The sequence below is a fragment of the Nuphar pumila genome, chromosome 6 (assembly GCF_984573655.1).
Source record: "Nuphar pumila chromosome 6, dmNupPumi1.hap1.1, whole genome shotgun sequence".
Taxonomy (NCBI): Eukaryota; Viridiplantae; Streptophyta; class Magnoliopsida; order Nymphaeales; family Nymphaeaceae; genus Nuphar; species Nuphar pumila.
Genome location: NC_143254.1, coordinates 111509892 through 111533916, shown reverse-complemented (window position 1 = coordinate 111533916; position 24025 = coordinate 111509892). Strand labels below are relative to the sequence as shown.

The 24025-nt window shown below is 39.6% G+C and overlaps 1 protein-coding gene across 4 annotated transcripts in view; it reads left to right on the top strand.

Annotated features, from left to right (window-relative positions):
* LOC149835731 (BRCA1-A complex subunit BRE-like protein) overlaps positions 1 to 23740 on the top strand; it is a 104915-nt gene extending 81175 nt beyond the window's left edge. For 2 of the 4 annotated variants that reach the window (XM_090008713.1, XM_090008714.1), the window contains 6 exons: positions 5491 to 5539; positions 9468 to 9557; positions 9637 to 9690; positions 10887 to 10952; positions 23252 to 23349; positions 23476 to 23740. In XM_090008713.1, the coding sequence (XP_089864839.1) occupies positions 5491 to 5539; positions 9468 to 9557; positions 9637 to 9690; positions 10887 to 10952; positions 23252 to 23349; positions 23476 to 23542 (424 nt within the window). In that variant the 3' untranslated portion in view covers positions 23543 to 23740. The remainder of the gene's footprint in view (positions 1 to 5490; positions 5540 to 9467; positions 9558 to 9636; positions 9691 to 10886; positions 10953 to 23251; positions 23350 to 23475) is intronic. The other 2 variants (XM_090008715.1, XM_090008716.1) reach the window with 2 other exon arrangements.
* Positions 23741 to 24025: the final 285 nt, after the last annotated feature.

The window sequence follows — 24025 nt, the reverse complement described above, 5'->3', positions numbered from 1 at the left end:
AAACATAAAACACTTATTTTATTTTACGAGACATCAGGGCATGCGAACTTGAAAACCTGAATGAAGACTCTTTTGAAATTGAGTTAAAGCAGGGATGCACAAATCTGCATCTTGAAATAAATATTGACATTATTTAAAGTAGGCAAGAGTATGCAAAACTGCATCCTCTAAATAAATGTGTAATTGAAATAGAGCAAGAGTACGCAAAACTACGTACTCTAAATAATTATATATGTATATATGACACATATATATTAAAGCAGAAGCTTGTGCACATAACAGTGCGATGACAAAGTAAATAGTGTATGTGAAACCAAGCATCATGATAAGTAAATTGCGTAAGCAAGGCTCGGTGTACTAAACCATACATCGAAATAAGTAAATTGCATAAGCAAGGCCTGGTGTATGAAACCATACATCGGGCTAAGTAAATTGTGTAAACAAGACCCTCTGACGTAATTTAAATGAGACAAGAATACACAAAACTACGTTCATGAGTTAAAAGCGTATATATATATATATTTGACGTAAATATAATACATATGTATAAAAAATATTCTGCCGTCGTCATCGTATGCAACTTTCTCCTACCTCGGAGATGGTCCGAATATCTGATGATTCCGAGTGTAGGTTATCAATTTGTTCTTGCCTTGGTATGCGTGTTGGAGCTATGAAGTCTTGTCCATTGCACCGGTGTGGTGCACTCAAAAGATTTTATCATGCTACATAGGGAAGGAGGTTAAAACTCTTATGCTAGTTGATGAGGCGATGATCGTGTCTTAGGGGTTGAACCCGAACCTAGTTCGGGCCGATCGAACCGAGCTAGGCAGACAAGGCATAAAAAGAGTTGGTTAGGTTCGATAACGAACCGAGTTAACTAGGTTTGACCGAGCTGGGCTTAGTACCAAAAATGGATCGAGCTGAGTTCGGGCTTTGCCAAACTCAACTTTGCTGAGCCAAGAAAGAGGTAGCTCGAGGCTGCCTCTTGACCGAGTCAAGCTTGGTTTTAAGATGACTGAGCCGGGCTTAGGCCAAGGGTGAACTAAGCTGGGCTCGGTGCTAGCCAGGCTCAGCTTGGCTGCGCCAGATTAGGCCTGCCAAGGGTGCAAGACATGACTGAGCTAGGCTCGATTTACTATTCAAGTCAGCTCGGTTTTGAAAACATGGACCGAGCTTAGCTCGACAGAGTCAAGCACGCAGTAGCAGCAGGTGCTGCTCATGCAAACAAAGAGGGAGGCGGTGGGCTCAGTGGCTAGGCCGAGTGAGGCCTGGTCCCCAATGAGACATGATCGAGCCTGGGCATGGTCCTCCCACAGAGGGAACCAAGCTCAGCTCGGTCAGCAAGTCCAAGGGACAACAACATCGTGGAACAAGAAGGAAAGGGTGGGGGGTGGGGGGCGAGGCCGACAACCAAGTCACTGTCGGAGGCAGTGGCTGCTGCGGTCAGCAAAGGGCCCTTGCTTGCCCCTGGTGGCACAACAGGCATAGATAGAAGAGGTAGGAGGGGCAACACCCTCCTGCTCGTTAACAGAGAGAGATGAGAGAGGCATGAGGACGACGCCCTTCTGCCAAAAAACAGAGAGACAAGAGAGAGGGGGAGGAGGGCGGCACCCTCCTGCCGATAACATAGGGAGGCAAGAGAGGTGCCTTTATATATATATATATATATATATATATATATATATAGAGAGAGAGAGAGAGAGAGAGAGAGAGAGAGAGAGAGAGAGCACTTACCTCGGGGGGGCTTCCAGCGAGGCTCGCCAGGAGTGAGTAGGGGGAAAAAGGAGAGACGAGAGAAACCAGAGAGAGTGAGAGAGCAAGAGAGAGTGTGAGAGTTCAAAGGGGGGGGGGGATTAATAATAAACGAACGCCCCTAGGGGGTTTAAATAGGAGAGACAAGAGGAGATGTCGACAGGGGGGTGTCGATATCCCTTCTTGGATCCGGGTTGGATCCAACCCAATGATTTAGGCAAGTGACTAGTTTTGGATTGGGTTGGATCCAATAGTTTCCAACTCAATCCTCTATTCTAATATATATATATATATATATATATATATATATATATATATATATATATTACAACAATTGTGTTTTGGATTTGGATCTTTCAAAGGTCCAACTAAAAAAAACTTTAACAGAGAAATTTTAAGAAATGACTTGTAGTTCGATCGGATCACGATTGGATTCCGATACCAACTCGTGTATGGGTGTTTGTGTTTTTAATTGGTTTGGGTCCGAAAGGACTCAAACCCTAAGTATTTTATGCGAGACCCATTTTTTGTCTTGTTTGGATCTTGGATCCAAACACATGCATTTGTGCATTAGTTTTGATATATATATATATATATATATATATATATATATATATATATATATATATATATATATATATATGAAGGCACCTCTCTTGCCTTCATATATATATATATATATCAAATTCATTCTTTCTGAAATACTCTGAACTCGGATCAAGTCCACTAAATGGATCTGAGTCCTTGTTATATGCTCTATAAGCTCGGATCCATACTGGATTCAAACATAATAAACTTAGAGATTCAGTAAATCTCTTGAGTGTCAAATGTACCGTTAGAACTGGGTTTCATGGATGTCCATCTGTGTGGATCTTTTACCGAGATCCTGACCCATAATGCATTTGATTAAGTTCTAAACCTTTTTTACTTCCAAAAGTTCATCGATTTATTCATGTTTGATGAATTTTCATAAAATACTGGAATAAACACAGAATATTTGCTGTCTTTACATTTTTGGACAATGATGTTTTGATTAATAAATAGCAATTGTTTTGAGGATTTGAATCTTCTATTTTCACAATTTGAAAACAAAAATATTTGAAAAAAATTCCCAAGTCCCGCATAATTCATCAAATGATTTGGTCTTTTGAACCAAAGAACCTGAAATTTTGTGGGTTGGGTTATTTTTTGTGTTGTGAACACCTTTTCAAAATTTTGTCTCTTCAAAAAATTTGGTTTTTTTAAGTGAAAAGGAAAAACTGGCGGTATGTTTTCTTTTGATAAATACCACAATGAACAAAAGATATTGTTGCAAAATTTATATCTTGGTGATATTTAAAACATATCGTGATATTTTGTTGTTGACGCTGAAAACCTATTCATGGCATGATATATTCAAACCAAGATTGGTGACTATGACTGTGTGTGCATGCACACACACGCGTGCATGTGTTTGAAATTTGTGTGTGTGTTCTGTGCATGCATGCATGCATGTGTGTGTGTAGGTGTGTGCGTTTATATGTGGGTCCTAATCAGCTTGGCCATCCTGGCAAGTTTGAAAGATAGCCAAGCTAGAGGTGTTTTATACTTACTACGAACTTGCAGATGTATTCTCTATAGCTTAATAGCTACACATTGCAAGTGTGAAAATGTCTTCAAAGAGACTGTGCACAAAGGCACTAAGTTCTTAACGTGAAATGTGTGCACAAAGGCACAAGATGAACACTTACAAAAGAATACAAATGCACAAAGGCATGAAATAAAAAGAATCTTTATTGAATCCTTGAAAGCGCTTTTACAAAAGCTTAAAAATAAAAAAAAGAAAAATACAAAAAGAAAAGAGCATATTCAAAAAAGAATATGCATGAAAATGAAAAAGACTATTTTGCCCTTACAGGGTATTACAAAATATATATATATATATATATATATATATATATATATATATATATATATATATATATATATATATAGGATATATATGTATATGTATCTCTCTCTCTATATATGTAGATGTATATAGATTACATTTTAACAGCTAGTACTTGACCAATTAGCTTCATTTCTTTATACAATGTGCAGCTGTATTTGCTTAAGCCTAGTATCCATGTATCTAAGATAACCTTATACTTTCTGTACTTTTTGCCTCACTGATTAAGCAAATAGTTATTCAATTAAACATCAAACATTTTGTTTTACCGTCTAAACCTATTCATTTCTGTTGCCAGAAAGTAAAAGAATTCCAATTACATATATGTTGCTACATTGAACAATTAGGATAATCACATATACAAGAAATAGCGGAAAAGACAACAAACAATCACAAATTTAACAAAGGAGTACGGGAGGCTCATTTATGCATTTAAAGTTTCAGGGGAGACAACTAACAAGCAGACCATGAATAGTTCTCATTTGAGTATGTTAATAGAAATAACTAACCGATCTAAAACAAAAAGGTAAAGATTGCAAAACAAGGTTCACAAACAAAGACCTATCTAAAACAAAAAGGTAACGATTGCTATTCAAGCTCACAAGCAATATGATTAGGAAAAGTTAGAAGTTCATACCTCATTCAGGGAGTAGTTAAGAGCTTCCTCGTGGAAAGAAGCGTAGACTGTAACCGTTATATTCTGACAAAAGCATTCCTGTTGAAAGAAAGAGATTATCTATATGTTACACTCATCAGGAGAAGAAAACAAAGTAAAAATAAAAAGGGAAAAAACGCATTTCAAATGAAGCCCATTTCACCGCAGTGTCATACAAAGGTATGTGGGGACTACTGTCAACAGTGTTTCCTGAACTTGACCTTAAAACTTTCCAAGTTGAATAAACTACAAGGATGCACTGCTACTATAATGAATAATCAATGTGGAAGGCAACTCAAAACATTTCTAATCATAAACATTTGCAATGACTTTTTCCAGAACTCATGGTCCAACAAGCTATTAACGAAGACAATAAATGCTAAACAGGAGAGGTAAATAAAATTTTCAAAGGTTAGCTAAGGAACATTACCTACAAGGCAATGAACCATTCTGCTATTGTTTGAGCAAAAATTGCTGCTTGGTCCTCTGCATCGTGGCCCAATTTGATTCAACCTGATGCAAAATCAGAAGCATGTTCAAATGCTTCAGTAAAGCTAAGCCACTTACGGTCATTGAGTTATAGTTTCTCATGAGTCCTCCCATCACGGGTTGTCATTGTTTCCTTTTAATAATCTTCCTTGTTCCCAAAAAGTGCCTGCTGGCATGTTTTTACAAGATTGTTCAAATAGAATTGCAAGATTGGAGGCTCCTTCCCATGGCACCTCAACCAATAAAATCTCTCATTGCGTAAGGTAAAACCAGGCTCTCCACGAACATCAACTTGTATTACATTTCAGTATTTTTCATGGTCAGATGAGTTTTTTAGAGTTTTAAAAATCAGTGGCTCATATCCACCAAAACCTTTGTGGAAACAAGTATTAATTCAACCTAAAGAATGTTCTTTAGTGAATAAGGAATATAAATGCATCTACAAGTTCTTGTCAAGTAAAAAGCACTTCCAACTGTAGTATTTTTGAAGTGGGTAGGAGTAGGACCTATCAATTCCTTTATACGTATTTATGTTTATGTTGTGCACATGCACATGTGTTGCAACCAGAAGATAATGTACCCTTGAATTTCATCTATTGCACACACATGCACGTATGGAAAGTGTCCATCTAATGTTTTGATTCATTGTTTGCTATTTCTAAAGGTGTATGGCTGAATATCTTCCGGCTTTAGAAGATGGTCTTAAGCTGCAGGTTTGGTTGTTTTCCATACTGCCATGTTTTTGTGATAATAGTTTACCATGCTGAATTCCTATTTTGACTCAGTAATTAGTTGTTCAAATCTTTTAAAAAATTTATTAACTAATTGTTCTTTTAAACTTTACTGAACTTAATGGCAGAACCATGCTATTTTAACCAATAAAAAAGTCAATAGTGTTTCTCATTTTGATTCTTAAACATAGATAGAGAAGTGTTTAGCTTGTAGTTGTAGTCTGACCTCTCCTGTAAAGTTATGCATTTTCCACCAATCACTGAACTCTGTAATTGAATCATGTTTTTTTACCATCTATAAAATCAACGGTTTTCCTAAGTTGGTTGTTTAAAATTAGATAGAGGACTAGTTAGGTTGTAACTGAAGCTTGAGCTCTACTGGTACAATTGTTTGTGCATTTTTTACCCTTGTATGATGGTTCGAACAGAAGAATATGCATTGCTCTTATTTTTATCTTGTTAAACGTTGATGATAATATCCCCTTCCCCACCAACCTTGTTGAACATCACTATGGTTTTTTCACATATTTTTCAATTTGTGGAGGTGATCTTAAGTTTCCATCTGTTGTGCATTGATTAGTACACTGTTCAATTTATAGTAATTATTAAAGATGTATTCTTTAGGCAATTATTTCATATGAAAGTCATTGAAAGGATTAACATTAAGCACAATGTTCAAGTTTCAATCAATAGCATTCTCATGGATGCTGCATTTGAATGTTTATCTGTAACTAAAAATAGACACCACAGGTGCTCGAACCTATACATCAAAATGAACCAGTTAAAAAAGGTGTAGAGCTCCTAGGCTGACTTGCTAGAAAGGTCTTATATTGATTTACCTTCTGACAAGTGTCAATGTATTACTTGACTGCCCTTATTATTGATGACATTAGGATACATAATTTACATTTTAGGTAAAGGCAATTGCCCTAATCTTAAATTCAGTAATAGGATGGACTCTAAGTTGGACAACTATTGAGAACTTACTACACATCAATCCTTGAGGTATCCCGAGTATACAACTGTAATGACCCCAAACAGACCTTCGAAAAATGCAGAAATTTGTTTTTTTTAAACAATTGTGGAAAACCTCCCAAGGACCAGAGATACATTACAAATTTAATATTCACAACCCATCAACCATTTCAGACATAAAATACATTTAAACCATGAACTGAAATTGAATTAAACGTAATTGAATAGTCTCAATGAAGTTTCACACTGTTCCCAAAACAAAAGGACAAACATCCATATTCGTTAGAACCCATCAACTATTTCTGACATAAAATACATTCAAACCATGAACTGAAATTGAATTAAACTTAATTGAATAGTCAGATTTGTGTACCTTCTGTTTCAGAGATTGGGGTTGATAGATACAAGGGTGTTGTTTACACCAGGCGAGTACAAGACCCTAAATCTGACACTTGTCATGAAATTGATGAAATAACAAAATCTTATGATAGTACATGCCAAGAGTCAACTGGTCCCACAGAGCAGGTTATTCTCAGAAGATCAAACCGAACTCGTCATCCTATTCACAAATGAGTTAGTTATGAAATTTTTTCTTTGAATTTTCAACTGTTTATATCGTCTCTGGAAAAGGAAAATACTCCTATCAGTTTTTACCAGGGGGTAAATTCAAGGAAATTGATTGAGGTAATGAATGAAGAAATATAAGCACTACATGAGTGCAACACTTGGGAGATTGTTCCTAGGCCAGTTGATAAAAATGTGGTGGGCTCGAAATGGGTTTATAAAATAAAATATAAACCTAATGGAAGTATGGAAAGATATAAAGCAAGACTTGTGGCTAAGGGATTCATGCAAGAGTACAGGCAATACTATGATAAAACCTTCAGTCCAGTTGTGAAAATGAGAACCATTCGAATAGTGTTATCCTTGATTGTAGAGCACGAATGGTTAGTAAGTCAGTTGGATGTTAAAAATGCATTTTTGCATGGGACTTTAAAAGAAGAAGTTTACATGGAGCAACCTACTGGGTATACAAAAGGGGACCCGAAGGAGTATGTTTGTAAGTTACAGAGAGCAATTTACAGACTGAAACAAGCATCCCGATCATGGTTCGAGAGTTTCTCGCTTCAAATTCAGAAGAATGGTTTCCAACGATCGTTATTGGATCACTCCCTATTTATTTACAGAGATGATACGACGATTACCTTACTATTGATATATGTGGATGATATCATTGTCACAAGGAATTTCAAGTTACACATAGATGTCACCAAGAAGTTTCTGCATCAAAAGTTTAAAATGAAGGATCTTGGAGAACTGCGATATTTTCTTGGAGTGAAAGTTGATAGTAAAGGAGATACATTGACTCTTACTCAACATAAGTACACGTTGGATGTTCTTGCTAAAGCGGGAATGCAAGATTGTCGTCCCCTAGCCACTCCAAGTATACTCCATCAGAAGCTGAGCACTCAAGACAGAGATATATATGAGGACTCAACTAAGTATCACAATATAGTTGGGATGTTACAATATCTTACTTTTACTCGTCCTGATATAGTCTATTCTGTCAACCAGGTATCCCAATTCATGCATAAACCACACATTGGGCACATGGAGGCTGTTAAGAGGATCCTAAGATATTTGAAGGGAAGAGTTGGGGATGACCTTGTTTATAGAAGAACAAGTTCAGTTAAGAGAGGGCATGAAATTCTCACCTATACTGATGCTGATTGGGCGGGAGACCCTGATGAAAGAAGATCAACATCTGGGTACTGCGTGTTCATTGGAAACAATTTGGTTGCCTGGAGTAGCAAAAAGCAAAAAGCTGTTGCTAGGTCGAGTACGGAAGCTGAATATAGATCCATGGCTGCAGCCACTGCTGAGGTAACATGGATCAGACACTTATTGACAGAAGTAGGCGAATCGATTGTCGAATCACTTCTATTGTGTGATAACCAAAGTGCTATCAGTATGTCCTTTAATCCCATATATCACAGCCGAGCAAAGCATATTGAAATAGGTCAACATTTCGTCAGGCAAAAGGTTGAATAAAAGGAAATCGAGCCACTATTTGTTCAGACTGAAGAACAACTTGCATATGTTTTTACAAAAGGCTTGACCCGAGATCGATTTTGAAAGTTAAAAGGCAAGTTGTTCATGATTCAAGACCATGAACAACTTGAGGGAGGGTGAAAAGACGTGTTTATATGCTGTGCCACTTATTAATGGCACTATTGTATTACACTGTAATTTAAAAGGGCATTTTTGTACCCTAATTGTAAAGTATATATTATGAATAGAAGTCTCACACGACCCACTTTTTGGCATCGTGTTTTTCCATCTGTCGTGGCTCCTCCTTCTCTCTCTATCTCCTTCTTGACGCAGGTGATGCTGGCTGATTTTCTATCAATATACACACACACAAAAAGGATACATTAATCTTAACACTTGCATGTATAAGTCAAACAAGATACAAGAGTGGATGAAAGCAACCATGATAAATGGTTGAAATAATGAACGAGATAATAGGTAATGGATCAAGTTTGGTGTAGATGAGATCTAAAACTGGCTTGTCCCATAACCATGAAGTATCAGTACCAGTACATGTGTTGACACCGCTCGACAGGGTATGACACCTTTCTGGAGGTACCCATGTTACATATGTTAGCTCTTTTAGTAGCCTTTTTTGGTAAAAATTATAGTTTTGAAAAGCACCAAACGGTTGCATTTATTGCCATTTTAAAATTGTTTTTTGTCATATCATTTTGCAAAATAATTGTAAAAGTGGGTCATATTACACAAAACGGTATCAAGAAGGCTTATCTTGCAAATTGAGCAAACCTTAAGCCTCCTGCTGCAATCTCTCTTGATATTTTTGGTTGATCACTATTTTTTCTGCTTTTCTTTTTTATGTCTAACATTGGTAACTGTTTAGGTTTTGGATGCTGTGGCATCAATTGGTGCAAGAAGACGCTTCATTGAAGCTCTGGCTCCTATATTTGGTAGGCCATTGGAGGCTGATCCGGTGCGTTTTTCGTCAATTTATTTATAATTTATGATGTACAATGATCGCAAATGATTTTTCTCATTTCTGCAAAATTCAGGTATTCTGCAGGAGGGCCACAGTTCTTTCTGCTTCTGGTTCTTTTACTTTTATGGTATGCTGGAGTCTGTATACACCGTGCAGTGCTATATTCTATATGTTGGCTGTTATAACTTTCATTGTTATTAAAAAAATCTAAGTTGTTGAGCTCAGAACTGGATGTGTTAGACTTGAAATCCAATAGATACGTTTATCTTCATCTAGTCCCTGATATGTTTCAAACGTGACTAGTCCCTGATATGTTTCAAACGTGACGAGCAACAGCTGAATGGAAAAATTGAAGGGTTTTGTTTAGTCTGATTCTCTGCTATCCATCTTTTACTTGGTTCATGCAAGCCAGTTGCTAGGCAAAGAACGCTTACATGTACGATATTTAGATGGAAACCCAATTAAACTCAGGCCTGGTCTGCCCAAAAAGTAAACCAGCCTCAGGTATGGGTACAATACCTTCCCTATGGAGCCCAGTCCAAGCTGTCCTTAGTTTGACTATATTGTACACATATGTGAGCTCCTGATATTGGCTCTTGGTCCAATAAAACTTGGGCCAGCCTGAAAAACTAAGAGGCGAGCTGCACTATGGTGGGTCAGGCCTTCTTGGGTCTTCACCCAGTAAAACCTGGGCAGACTAAACCTGATTAGAGTTGGGTTGCACCAGTGGTAGGTTAGGTCTTGTACAAGTCCGTCAGGCTCTGATAGGATTGACCAAAGCCTAATTGGATGTCCACCCCAGTTAAGATGGATAAAGATTAAAGAATGATAAGTTTCTAGGATTGCAGAAACAGAGTGTGAAACATAGGGCATGTTCTGTGATGAATGAAAGATAAGGAGCCTCTAGGGAGGGGTTACAAACAGTTTATATGCTTTTGTGAAGTTTTATTTCTGAAACATTTTTTAAGAAAGTTGGGGTTCACTTTTGTGATGTACAACTACAATCTCTAACTTTATAGTCTATTATTTTTGTTTTTCAAGTTCATGTAAATGGCATGCATGCATGGGTTTTTTTGGTACACAAATTATAGCCAGAAATAAAGTCAATAAATTACTGTTCCATCATTAGAGAAACTGACATCTCATCAATCTTGGTCCATTTGAAAGACACTTTTCTTTTCTGAAAGTTGTTCCTTTTCTTTTCATCCTACCTTTTGTGAGTGAAGATGGTTTGTATTTTATTGTCATTTATTAAACACACTACGCTAGGAATTTTGTATTTTATTGTCAACTTGAACACCTTACATTACTTATTTGGTTTAGGTACATATTTTCCTTTCAAGCCAATTCCCTAAGCAACACCCTGTGTTCGTCCTTCAAAGTTGTCAGGTTTCTCTCTCTCTCTCTATATATATATATATACGTACAGCTTCTATTTGTATTACCTGTTTCTTCTTCTCCATTTCAAAGGTCTTGTGATCTTTTAATCATCCAGACAATAGCTTGACTATTATCTGGTATCTTTATTCACTGGTCATGATTATGAAATATTTAACTTCTAAGCAGTGATATGCTTGTAAGTCTTGACTCATGAAATTTTTGGAATACTAAAGTTAGTTTCCTGATTCTTTTATCATGTTTCGTCTTCTTATAATTTGTTGTTCCAACTTTTTTTTTTAAGTTTTTGGAAGTTTGTTGCTATAAGGGGTCATTTGTTTCATCCAATTTACACATGAAAATGGAGGTTTACATATGAAACCCTCTATTTTCATATGCGGGTGAAACATACATGCCAACTTTTTTTTCCTGTGGGGCCCACAGTCATCATGGGCTTCTTTTCTCATTGACCATGCATTTACTATGTAAATCCATACACACCACCGACTATGCTGGCCTGCAACTTCTTGTTGCAAATTGACTTGGCTAAAAGCCATACTCGATGCATCCACCTCCTGACTTGAGTTAGTTACAGATGCTGCATAATTTGGCTGAGCATAATTTGGTTGAGGTGGCTGATATGAATTCGGTCTTGGTCCCATGGAAGGCACACGAAAGCATGGGGGAAAAGGCACAATAGGAGGCTTAAAAGTAGGAACATAACACCAGTAACAGTTTGAACCATGGTTACCGAAAGCGCCCATAGGGCTTGGGAAGCGCGTTTCCCCGGAATGCGCTTTGGAAATTTGAAATGCAGCGCTTCCGAAGAGCGTTTCCCATTAAAGAGGAAGCACACTTCCCATTAAAGGGGAAGCTCGCTTCCCATTATTGGGAAACTCGCTTCCAATTACTGTGAAGCTCACTTCCCAATATCCTTCCTTTTTGGGGGGCCTTGGAGAGTTTTAAGTTAACCTTTAATAAATTTTTTTTACCTAAAAAATAAAAAAAATTCAGGTTTTTTAAGTGTAAAATAATCATTTTAAAATATCATGAAATATGAAAAACAATACTGAGTAGGGTTTGGGATTTTCAATTCCCAAATCCTAACCCCTCTCGCTCTAGAGTCCTAGTGTAACGCCCCAAAATCGTGGACTTGAAACCTTTTATGAAAAAGGTTGAAAGCTTTGAAATCAATCATTTATCAGAGTTTAAAACAGAAGTCCAGCGGAAGATCAGGTTCAAAACAACAAGTCCCTAGACCTTGGGCACATTACAACAAAAAAGCAGTTTCCCCCTTACAAACCGATTTGCAGTTCAAATAGATATTTTATTGAAATTAAAGAAGAACCACATTTTGGTAATACAGTTTTAGAAATGCAGAGTTATAATCGAAAGAGATACTTCCAAAGAAACCTTGTATCATCTTATCAAAAGAGTCCCCAGGAGCGCAACGTCAGGAAAGGGCATTGCCTTGAATGCATCGCATCATCATGCCATCGCAAGCTGTCTCAACCTGTTCACCACCTGCCCATGAAAATGGGTCAGTCACACAACAGACTAGTAGGGGTGCAAAGGACAAGAAAGAGCAGAAGCTGCAATAAGTAAGATAAACGCTAGCTCAAGCAGAAACAAGCAAGACTAGCAGATCTAACCAAATGTGCTGTGGAGTAAGCAAAGCTCTAGTAAAACAGACGGCTACGTAAAAGAGCAGGAAGGATCAGAGTGCTGAACAGACAACTATAGCAATCTCACAAATATAATGGGTGAAGAGTAACTAACTCTATCCACCAGCCAAGCAAAGCAATTTCATAAGACAGGTATTCATAACAACACTCGTAATACATCCAAGTACCATAGGATGGCTCAGTCCATCGACAAGTGATTACATTAATCGTGGGGCACAAGCTATTGCATCACAAGCAATTCATAAGCAATACAAGATAAGCAATCAACTAGTATGAGAAGCTAGTTATTACCAAGCAAGGAACTGCGTAAGCAGTTTAACCAACAAGGGTAACGCCTCGACGGGCGTACCTAGCTCAACGAGTAGCATACCTAACTACCGAGCTAACAAGCAAGCAAGCAATGCACGTCACCATATGCATATCTCAAGATCATGTGTATAAGTTATATTTTGTCTCATTACTGAGCAGGCCGTTGTGGGTACGCACAAGGCAAAACGTAGAAACAACCGAGATCGATTCAGGGGTCCATTATGCTATGTATTTTATTATACCCCGAATGACTGACTGAGTCCGCTTCCTAAGGGGACGGTCTGTGACCAAGAGAGTAAATCCCCAAAGGCAAACAAAAGGCCCAATGGATGCGCATCCGTACTTCTGCAGAAGTGGCCCGAAGGATTTCCCCTAACCTCCGATGACTGGGGAAGGTCAGATCTTTGCCCGAGATTGCCATGTATGACTATCCATCGGAGTTTTATACCATCCATCCTCTCTCTTGATGAACCGTTCCGAATGAGCACGACGGAGGGTTTCTTAACCGCCGTCCCATTCTCATGCTTTGGTCTTTCGACCCATTCGAGCATCTTGCCTGTGAAGGCGCATGATTATTATTTAAGTGTGTTATACGCGCCATTGCGCGTTCAAGGCAACCAAACAATTCACATCCTACTCACAGCAGTACGCATCGTAACTATTCAAATGCATAATCACGCTGAAAGGGGTCAATCCCTAGTGAGGGTAGAAACATCACTCTTGTGATCTCAAACACATGCCATTGCATGTTCGAGGCAGACATAAACCTCTCATCCTACTCATCGTAGTACGCAACGTACCTGTTCAAAAGTACAACCACGATAAGAGGGGTATGGATCTCTCGCAGGAAATCCCCAATGCTTCTACTTTATAGAAGCCCGCAGTGAACTCATTCCAGTTCCAACTGATCGTGCTCGGGTCCTTTAGACAATCGCGAGCAATCTGTCTATTAGGCGAAAGCAACATAACAGGATTAGCTTAATGTGTCAATACACGCTTAGAGGTTACTATAGACCTCTCGATCTGCTCTCGTAGTCCAAACATATCGTACGTGACTAAGGGTAGAACTACAAGAGGAGGAACATGAGTCTCTTATAGGAGATCCAACAATACCTTCACGAAGGAAGGCACTACAAACATGGTTGAACCAGAAAGCCTAGAAACTAGGTCTCGTATCAGAGGTGAGGTAACACCGATCTAGCGATGGCACAAGTACATTGCTAGGATCTCTGCTCTACTCGTGCACAGGATCCCAAACAAGGTTATCTGAGTCATATCGAATAGGCAAACTAAGGTTGTAACACATCTATCCCAAATACGTCAATTTGGGAGGTCCGACCGCTACTTCTGTTTTACCAGCTATACATCTTGAAAATAGGTTTGCACCTAAGACGATGTCCTTTGAAAACTGAAGTGCATAAGTGTGTGTCGTGGCTTGTAAGCCAAGTGAAACGATATACACTATACATTCGAAGCTGCACTCAGAGAGTGCAAGCTGACAAGAGGCAAACTCATGCACATACTAATACAAAGGCAAAACGAGGGACAAGACTCGGTGGGCGAAGCCGCACCGCGAGGGTAGAACGCTAAAGCTCCACACGAGGTATGAGATTATACCTCGATCATCGTAACACACAAGCAGGCAACTACGCAAGCGACTCGTGAGGTAGGAGATCCTATACTGACCACGCGAGTGTAAAGGACGACTCACGAGACATGGGGTTGCACCTCGATAGATCAATAAGCGCAAGCAGAGAAAAGGAGCATGCGACAGAGATAGGATACATGCACGAACAAGGCATATGCACGAAACGCAGCAACAAGGTAAAGACGAATACATACAAAAGGTAAGTGCAAGAGCAAGCACGTCAGCACAAGAAAGTAAAATACGAAGAGTAAAGCAGAAGCAAAGCCATGGCGCATAAAGCGCGGGCCAACAAGTAAATACAGGAAGTAAGGTGCAAGAACGTAAAGGAGGACCAGGCATCCTGGAGAACAAGGCAAGCATAAGCAAGTAAATGTCAAGGCGCAAAGCGCGGGGCAGCAGGAAAGTAAAGTGCAAGAAAGTAGGGAGGACAAGGATAGTGAAACCACGTCCTTGAGTTAAAAGACATGGAATGTAAAGACAAGAATGAAAAGCCTAGGCACATATAGCGCGGCGGCGACAGAAAGGAAAGTGCAGGAAAGTAAAGAGGACAAGGATCGTGAAACCGCGTCCTTGAAGGTAAAGACATACGTATATATATTATACGTATACATATATCGTCCTCTTTTAGTTATCTTTCTTATTTTAGCATTTATCAGTTCATTGTCCTTTCACGCAAGAATCCCCTACCTTAAGGGGTTGCAGGTCCTCGTACGCATGCAGCGTAGGCAAGCAAGAGCTCGAGCCACAGAGGGCGAGCTGGATCCACCGTTCAACCTGGAGAGCTTAGATCATTAGTATATGCCATATAAGAAAAGAGAAGTAAACACAACAAGGTCTCCTGCCTGCAGAAGGCAGAGGCAGGAGCTCTGCATCCTGCAGACAAGGGTGCCAGAGGCAGGGGCCTCAGCCCTGCTTGGCAACAATAGCAGAAGCAGGGAGCAGGAGCTCCCTGTCTGCTAGCACAAGGAAAGGCAGGGGAGGGAGCAGGGGCTCCCTGCCATACCTGCTACAACAAGGCAGGGGGAAAACACCCCCTGTCAGAACACTAGACAGGGCCGCAGCCCCATGCTGGCCGCAAGAACAAGGCAAGGGGGCAAAGCCCCTTGCCAGAAAACACAGAGATGCAGGGGGCAAGCCCCTGCTCGAAAACAGGAAAGCAAGGGGGCTTCGCCCCCTGCTGGCACAACGCAGGAGACAGGGGGGCCTCGCCCCCTGCCGGCACAAAGCAAGAGGCAGGGGGATAGGACCCCCTGCCAAGGAACAACAAAGAGTGCAGGGGGCCTCCGCCCCCTGCAGAGGAAAATAACTGAAGGCAGGGGGGGCTAACCCCCTGCCGGCAAGCAACACAAAGGCAGGGGGGCCCTCCCCCTACCGAGAACCAACAAGGGAGCAGGGGGCTCGCCCCCTGCCCGAAAACAAATGCAGGGGGGGAGCCTTGCCCCCTGCAGGTAAACACCAAAAAGGGACAGGGGGAGAGGAACCCCCTGTCAACAAAACAAATGGCAGGGGGAAGCGGAGCCCCCTGCCAACCCAATCAAGCGAGAAGAGACGGGGGGTGACAAGGCTCGATCGGTACCTGCCGACACACGCCGAAAGCCCAAGGTGGTGGCAGGGACTCGGTCCCTGCCGACCCACCAGCAAAGAGGCAGGGGGGGGGGGGGGGGTAACCCCCTGCCAAAACAAGCGACAGGGGGCTCAGCCCCCCTGTCGACCCACAACAAACAGGAAGGAGTCACAGGGGGCGGAGCCCCCTGCCAAGAAGGGCCAACGACAGGGGGCTCAACCCCCTGTCGACCAAAAACAAAGGGAGGCAGGGGGGTTTAGCCCCCTGCCAACAAGAGGTGACGACAGGGGGCTCAGCCCCCCTGTCGATCCACCCAAAACAAAAGAAGAAGGGAGAGGGGTTATACCTCGAACGACCACGGCAACAGGAGAAGTTGCTGGTCGCCGGGGACGCTGGCTGCGAGTCGCCGGCGACAGCGAAGGGGCAGCCGGCGCTGCCAGCTGCCGAAACGTTGGCGACTGAAGGGGGAAAGGGGCCTCACGGGAGCAGAACAAGGGGGAGGCGACGATCGCCGGCAGCTGCAGCACCAAGGACGGCGGCCGTGGCTGACGACGAGTCGTCGGTGCTCGGAGGCCACTGGGTCGCCCGAAACTCCGAGGGGAGGCGAAGAGGTGGCCGCAGGGAGGTTCGCCGGTCGTCGGCGGCGAGGATGCCGGCTATCGAAGGTCGGCGACTGAAGGGGAGACAACAAGGGGAAGAGGGGTGGTCGGCAAGGCTCGAAGGTCGCCGACGATTCGTCGGTGCTCGAGGTCGCTGGGGACGCAAGCGGCGAAAAGCTCCGACGGCGGGGGCTCTCGCGCAGTCGACTGGGTCACGAGTGGCCACCGAGGAAACCGAGGTCGCAGGCGGCGGCGTCGAGGACCGGGAGTCGTCGACGCCCAGGGATCGTCGATCGTCGGGGAGGCGGCCTGACGGGAACGCTCGCCGGCGTCTCTGATCGCCGGCGGCAACCTGAGGGGCGGGAGATCCGAGCAGAGGAGAGAGAGAAGGGGCGAGGGTTTTACCCGTCGCCCGAGACACCTGCGTCTTTTTAAAAGACGCAGGTTCTCGAGAGTTCGAGAACCCGAGTCCGGATTGATCTCGGGTCCGGCCCGGATCCGGCCCCGACACAGGGGTCAGACCCTGACTCGTGTCCGACACGTGCCGGGCACGTGTCTGACACGAGTCGGACGCGATTTTTTTTTTCCATGGTCTTTACACCTAGACTTTCGGTGAAATCTAGCGAGCTCCAATGACCTCCATGGGTGTATTATGATTTTTTTTGATGAATTTATTTATTAAATGCTTGCAACATGGTGTATTTGTTAAATGGTTGCAACAAAAATATGAATTATGATTTTTTCTTGATATATTATCTATTAAGTGCTTGCAACATGATGCATTTGTTAAATGGTTGCACTTGCATATACGATTCAATTTTGAGATTAATAGATCAACTGTAAAGTTATCTACTCATGTTTTATTTTGTCAATGATAATATAAATCATTTATTTTGGTAAATTAGAAAAAATATAATTATATTTTCGTTTTCCTTTCGATTTTTTTTTTCGCTTCCCACTCGAATCCTAGGTCGTTTCCCTCTTCAATCTGTTTCAAATTTTGGTTCACTTCGGGTTCACTTCTCTATTCGCTACCAAGACGTTTCCCGGTTCGCTTCTAAATTGTTCCGCACTTTCCGCTTCTTAAAATTTTAGAAGTGCCTCGCTTCCCACTTCTACTTCTTGAATCGCTTCCTGCTTCCTCGACTGTCAACCTTGGTTTTAACTAGTGTGCCCTTTCTTACTGCACATCTAACAAGTAATGTTAGGCCGTGGTCTATGTCACATAGGTGCGAGTGCGGATGCGGGTACGGGTACGGGTGCAGATGCGACACTTTAAAAAAACTTGGGTGTGGGGGTGCGGGAAGGGTATATATATGTATATAATTTTTAACAATTTTAAGTTTACACTACGTGTATATGTGTGCATTTATGTATTTATATATATAATATAGATAAAAATGGACTTGATTAGGGTTAACTGAATCTACTTTTGGCTCTTCTTTGTAGAGGAAAAGTTTCCTCTATTGAAGATACTATTGAAGAGCTAAGTATGAAGGAAAATAGACTAAAAAAAAGATATCTAAAGAAGATAATGATTCGACTTTAGCCGTGTCTAGACCGAGAAACCATATCCATGCCTATAAACCACCATATTATGGGAGACCAAACAATGATAACTATGAAAAACAAGACAATGAGTTTGAGAAGAAAAAAGTTATTTGTTATTATTGTCGTGAATCGGGACATGTCAAGACATATTATGCTAAATTAAAGAGGCCCTACGAGAGGAAGGTAGCATCGGTCTCACAAGAGTCAAGTGAGTTCAAAGCTACATAAGAATCAAACATTGGGAGCATGTCCTTGACTCAACTTGTAGAATCTCTCCAACCTCTTCTCAAAGGAGCTTCATCAACTGGAGCTGTGATTTTTTTTGTTGGCATCTCTGATCCCGGTAAGACTCTTTGGCTTCTTGACTCATGTGCCTCATTTCATATGATACCAAATAGTGATATGTTATCCAAATGTCATAACTTAAGCGGTTCAAATGTTTTTACTGCTGATGGAACATCCCTTGAGATGAAGGGAATATGAAATTTCAAAAATATTTTATAAGGTTTTTTTATTCAAAAAATTAGATATATTCCCAAGTTCAACCTAAATCTTTTGTTTGTCTCTCAATTATCTGACCATGGGTATAATGTTTTTTCTCTTCTATTGGTTGTCGAGTGCAAAATCGCTAGTCTGGGAAGCTGATTGGAAAAGGCCATAGGGAAAGATGTTTATACTAAATGGATTTTTTGGAAATACCCAAAAATACCTTTTATTGTAATCTTTAGAAACTGAATTTAGATTTACGGCATAAAAGACTTGGCCATCCTAATGTATCCAAAATCCAACACTTTTCAAATTTGGAAAAATTTTGTAATTTTGAAAATTTTACATGTGAAGATTGTATTCTTGGGAAGATGAAAAGAATGTCATTTCAAGAAACAACTTTTGTCTCTACACGACCGCTTGAATTAATATATTCATATGTTTAGGGCCCAACACCTGTTGTATCTAAGGGTGGATTTGCATATTATGTGACTTTTGTTGACGACTTTATAAGACACACGTGGATTTACTTTCTCAAACATAAATCTGAAGTTTTTTTTTATATTTTCAAATATTCTATAAATTTGTCAAAAATCAATTTCGAAAGGATATCTCTATCTTTCGCACTGATTGAGGGAGAGAATTTTTATCAAAAGATTTTAAAGACTACCTACAATCAAATTGTATTATACATCAAAATTTTTGTCCCTACACTCCACAACAAAATGGCTTGGCCGAAAGAAAACATAAGCACATCATAGAAACTACATAAACTTTGCTTATCTCAAATCAAATACTTAAAGAATTTTAGGCCGAAGTCATTTTGACCGCAGTTTATCTTATTACATCTGGTATTTTGAAAAATATATCACCAGTTGAAATACTTTTCAAACTTACTCCTGATTATTCTTGACTTAGGTTTTTTGGATACAAATGTTTTGTATTCACTGGTAAAAATGATAAACTTTCTCCTCGTGCTATTCCTTTTCTTTTTGGGATATGCAAATACCCAAAAAGGCTATAGATGCTTTGATTTTAAAAATAAGAAACTATATGTTTCAAGAAACATGTCTTTCTTAGAAAAAGAAAAAAATTTTGAATTTGAAAATCCTAAGGACATAACTGACTATTCTTTTCTATTGGATCTAATTCCAAAGATTGGTAATAGTGATGAAGATCAGGATATCAGAAATGATATGGTGAGTGAAGAAGAATCTCATGACAATGAGATAAGTGAAGAACAATCTCAAAATCAATACTGTATTCAATATTCCAGGTGTAGTAGTTCTAAACATCCATACGCCCTTGAAAAATATATTAATAAATGCCATGTAGAAATACAAACTAGGTCATTGAGAGTATCAAAACCTCCTGAAAAATTTGTATCCTATAAGTCCTTTCACCTAAGTATCAAGCTTACATTGCATTGATACATTCCTATATAGAACTCTCAAATTATGTTAAAGCTAAAGAACATTCTGAATGGGTAGAAGCCATGAAAGTAGAATTAGATGCTTTAGAAAAGGCAAACACTTGGACTGTCCAAGATATTCCCCTAAGAAAGAAACTCATAGGTTGTCGATGGGTCTATAAGATAAAAACCAAGAGTGATGAAACCCTTGAAAGAAACAAAGCTAAGATAGTTGCCCAGGGATACTCCCAGGAGTATGGAATAAATTATGAGTAAACCTTTGCACCTATTGCCAGCATGACCACATTTAGAATCGTAATAGCCCTTGCCTCAGTGAAAAAATGGTCTATATACCAAATAGATGTTAAGAATGCATTTCTCAATGGTAAATTGATTGAAGAAGTCTATATGGAGGCACCACCTGGTATAGTTATTCCTAAAGGAAAGGCTCTTCATTTAGATAAGGCTCTGTATGGCTTTAAAGAAGCTCTAAAAGCTTGGTATGATATGTTTAGAAAGTTATATTTGATGTTGGGTTTCAATCTTGCTTAACTGACACAACTTTGTTTGTTAAGATTTTTGATGCATCTTCTTTATGTGGACGATATGATCATCACAGGAGGTGACAAACAGGGAGTTGAAAACATTAAAAGACTTCTCAAAACATACTTTTAAATGACTGATTTGGCGTTTTTAAAGTATTTTCTTGTTATAGAAATTGCTTATTCCTCTAGAGGTTATTTACTGACTCAATCTAAATTTGATTTAGATATTGTTGTCAGGTCAAATATTTCAGATGATAAGAAGGTTGGCACTCAAAAAATTATGAATGTCAAAACGATGATTGATGATGGGGAACCACTTGAAAATCCAACACCATACAGACTTGTCAGGGCTCTCTCATATCTCTCAATTGTGAGACTTGACATTGCACACACAGTTTACACAGCGAGCCAGTTTTGGCATTCTCCCACCACTATTCATATTGGAGCAATTCCTCCTTAGATTTAATTGCTTATAGTGATGCTGATTTGGGGGGAAGGGATGATCCAAATAACCTATGCTCAACCACTAGTTTTGTGTATTTTTAGGTGACTCGATTTCATGGAGGTGTAAGAAGCAGCAAAAAGTTTTTCTCTCTTCAATTGAAACTGAATACCGAGCCATGGCTATAACTAATATGGAGGTGGTCTGGCTAAGGAGACTGCTGGCTGACATGAGTGTTCAGAGTAAAGCAGTACCACGACTGTGCTGTGACAACAAAAGTTTCATCTACATTGCCAGCAACCAAGCCTTCTACGACGAAACCAAATACATTGAGATGAATTGTCACTATGTTCTTGAGGAATTTCTATACGACACTATTGATCTTCCCTACGTTACTTTAGAATATCAACTGACGGATTTCTTCACCAAACCTCTCGTTGTTCCTAGATTCTACTTTCTCTTGGACAAACTTTCGATGATCCAATCGTAAGTTTGAGGGGGAGTGTTAAAAATGAATGCATATATATGGATTGTAACTAGGATTAGATTTTTTAGTTTCTTTTTGCTTTTTAGTTTTGAACTAGTCAACATAGGGAGTCGTTGGGCTCCCAACGACTCTATATGAGTCTTCTCCTCATTGTGTATAAATATGGGGTAAAGCCCCTCTTCGATGTATGCTTCTTGCATGGTCTTGATCAATAAAATATTATTTTTATTCTGTGTTTGCCCCTTTAGTGGGTGTTTGTGTATGAGCCTATTTTGTGGATTGTGAGTGTTCTTTTGGTACTTTGGTGAAACTCTTTGAGTGTCCACCTTGTTCTCTTGATGAATATATTTTGGATAACTTTGTTCCTTTCAATTATCACTTACCCAAGATGAGTTAAGAGAGTTTAATTTACTAGTTAACCCTTAAAAGACTCCTTCCCTCTTTTTTAGGTGCATATATGAAAATATGATGTTGAGGGTAAAATGGTAATTCCACATCACATTTAACGACAAACTTGATGGTGGTAAACTCCTGGGCCTTTTTAATTTACCATCATATTTTTTGTGCATTTTTTAAATTTCCAAAACTTAGATGCTTTTTTTATTAATGCCCAAACTTTAAGTGCCTTTTTAAAAAGTTTCCTTTTTCCTTTTTATTATTTTTTTTGGATTTTTATTAAAAGGTACAATTTTTTATGATTCGATATGCTACTTATCTCATTTTGGGCCAAGCCCATACAGGTTATCATATGCTTTTTACAACTTTGATTAGAACTGAAAAAAAAAGAATTAAAGTTTTTGTAGCAACTCCAAAGAATAGCCATCAAGGATGCTTCTTCCACTTGTGTTATGGTGGTGGTGGTGCCATAGTTAGCAATACCTGAAATGGCAAAAAATCGTTAAAACTGAATTCATTATTTAAAAGGCTTTGCATTAAAAAAATGGTTGAATAAAATGGTATAAAAAGAACTAGTCATAAAAAAAACCCGGCAAAAAATACAAGTGGGTTTAATTTGGTTTTAATTTTATAAAACGGAGTTAAAAAAATGGATGTGTATGAGTTTTTTTTTTTCATGAAAAATAAGTTAGGGTACATGAACTAAGAGATTCAGATTCAAGAATCATTATGATCTGAATCCAAGATCTGATCCAATTGAATTTTTTTTGACAAGTATTTTGTCTACATATAAATTTTCTTGTTCTAAACACTTCTCTAGAAAAGAACGTGTTTTGCTGCTGATTTTTTTGAAAAAGACGGTGTTTCAGTTGTTTTTGTTTATTTTCAATTTTTTATTGAAAGGAATGTGTTTTAAACAGAGTTTTGCTAACTATGGGTGGTGCAACCCGATCCTCCACCTATTGCTGGTATGGGTTAAGTTTGTCCAAAGTAATACTGGAATCTTTCACATCATTTAGTTCATCTACTTGTTCTGAGAGCATTTACAGAATGCTGGTTGGAATCCTTTCAAAAGTCATATGGTTGAGTCAGTGACTTCGGCTCCTGTTTCTTCTTTGCTATCTGTGAGGACGGTGAACTTTGGACATGCTCAGAGGTTATTGATAATTCGTTTCACTTTCTTTGCAGCATTTTGATTTGCAAGGTTCTCCAGTGACTTCCCCTCATTTGACTGACTACCCTTGGAGTCCTAGATGGGATCCACCACAAATGGTTGAGCGCATATTGTATGGTCTTTCTCCTTGCTCATATTTCAATTGTATTTTTTCCTTTCCTTCTTTTAGACTACTTGCTTATATTTCATTTGTGTTTCAAAGTAGGCAATTTAATGATGATTGTCACCCATGTTGCAGTGAGTTCTTGGTGGAAGAATGTCTGAACTTTAAGACATACTGCAACGACACCCTTCAACAGCAATAAGTTGCCTATTTCTAAAATTTCACACGAAATTCTTCCTCAGGTTGCTCTGTTATTCAAGGATGTCATGCATCATGTGCAATGTGCATAATTTGTTGGATTGAACGTTTTGTTGGATGTCCTTTCTGCTGCTGCTTTTTTATTTCTCATATACAACAAGGTGTCATCGACTATTTGGTTAGAAAACTGGCATTTTGTTTTAATGCTTGTTTGGGTAAGAATCTTGTTCTCCATTTTCCCGTTTCCTCTCAATCATTATTGTTGTTTCCTTTTTTATCCGGCAGTCAATAGCAACACCTTGTATCTACTGGAAATCATGCTGCGTTTACAGTGACCTGGTTGAGGCTCTGTCCCATCCGAGTCTATCAACAATATGATGTGGTTAACTCACCCGACTCTATAAACTCTGGACCAATTCAACCGAGGTTATATCCCATCCCTGATCCTGTTCGGGTACAGATGGTGGTTGAAAGCAACTTTGAACCA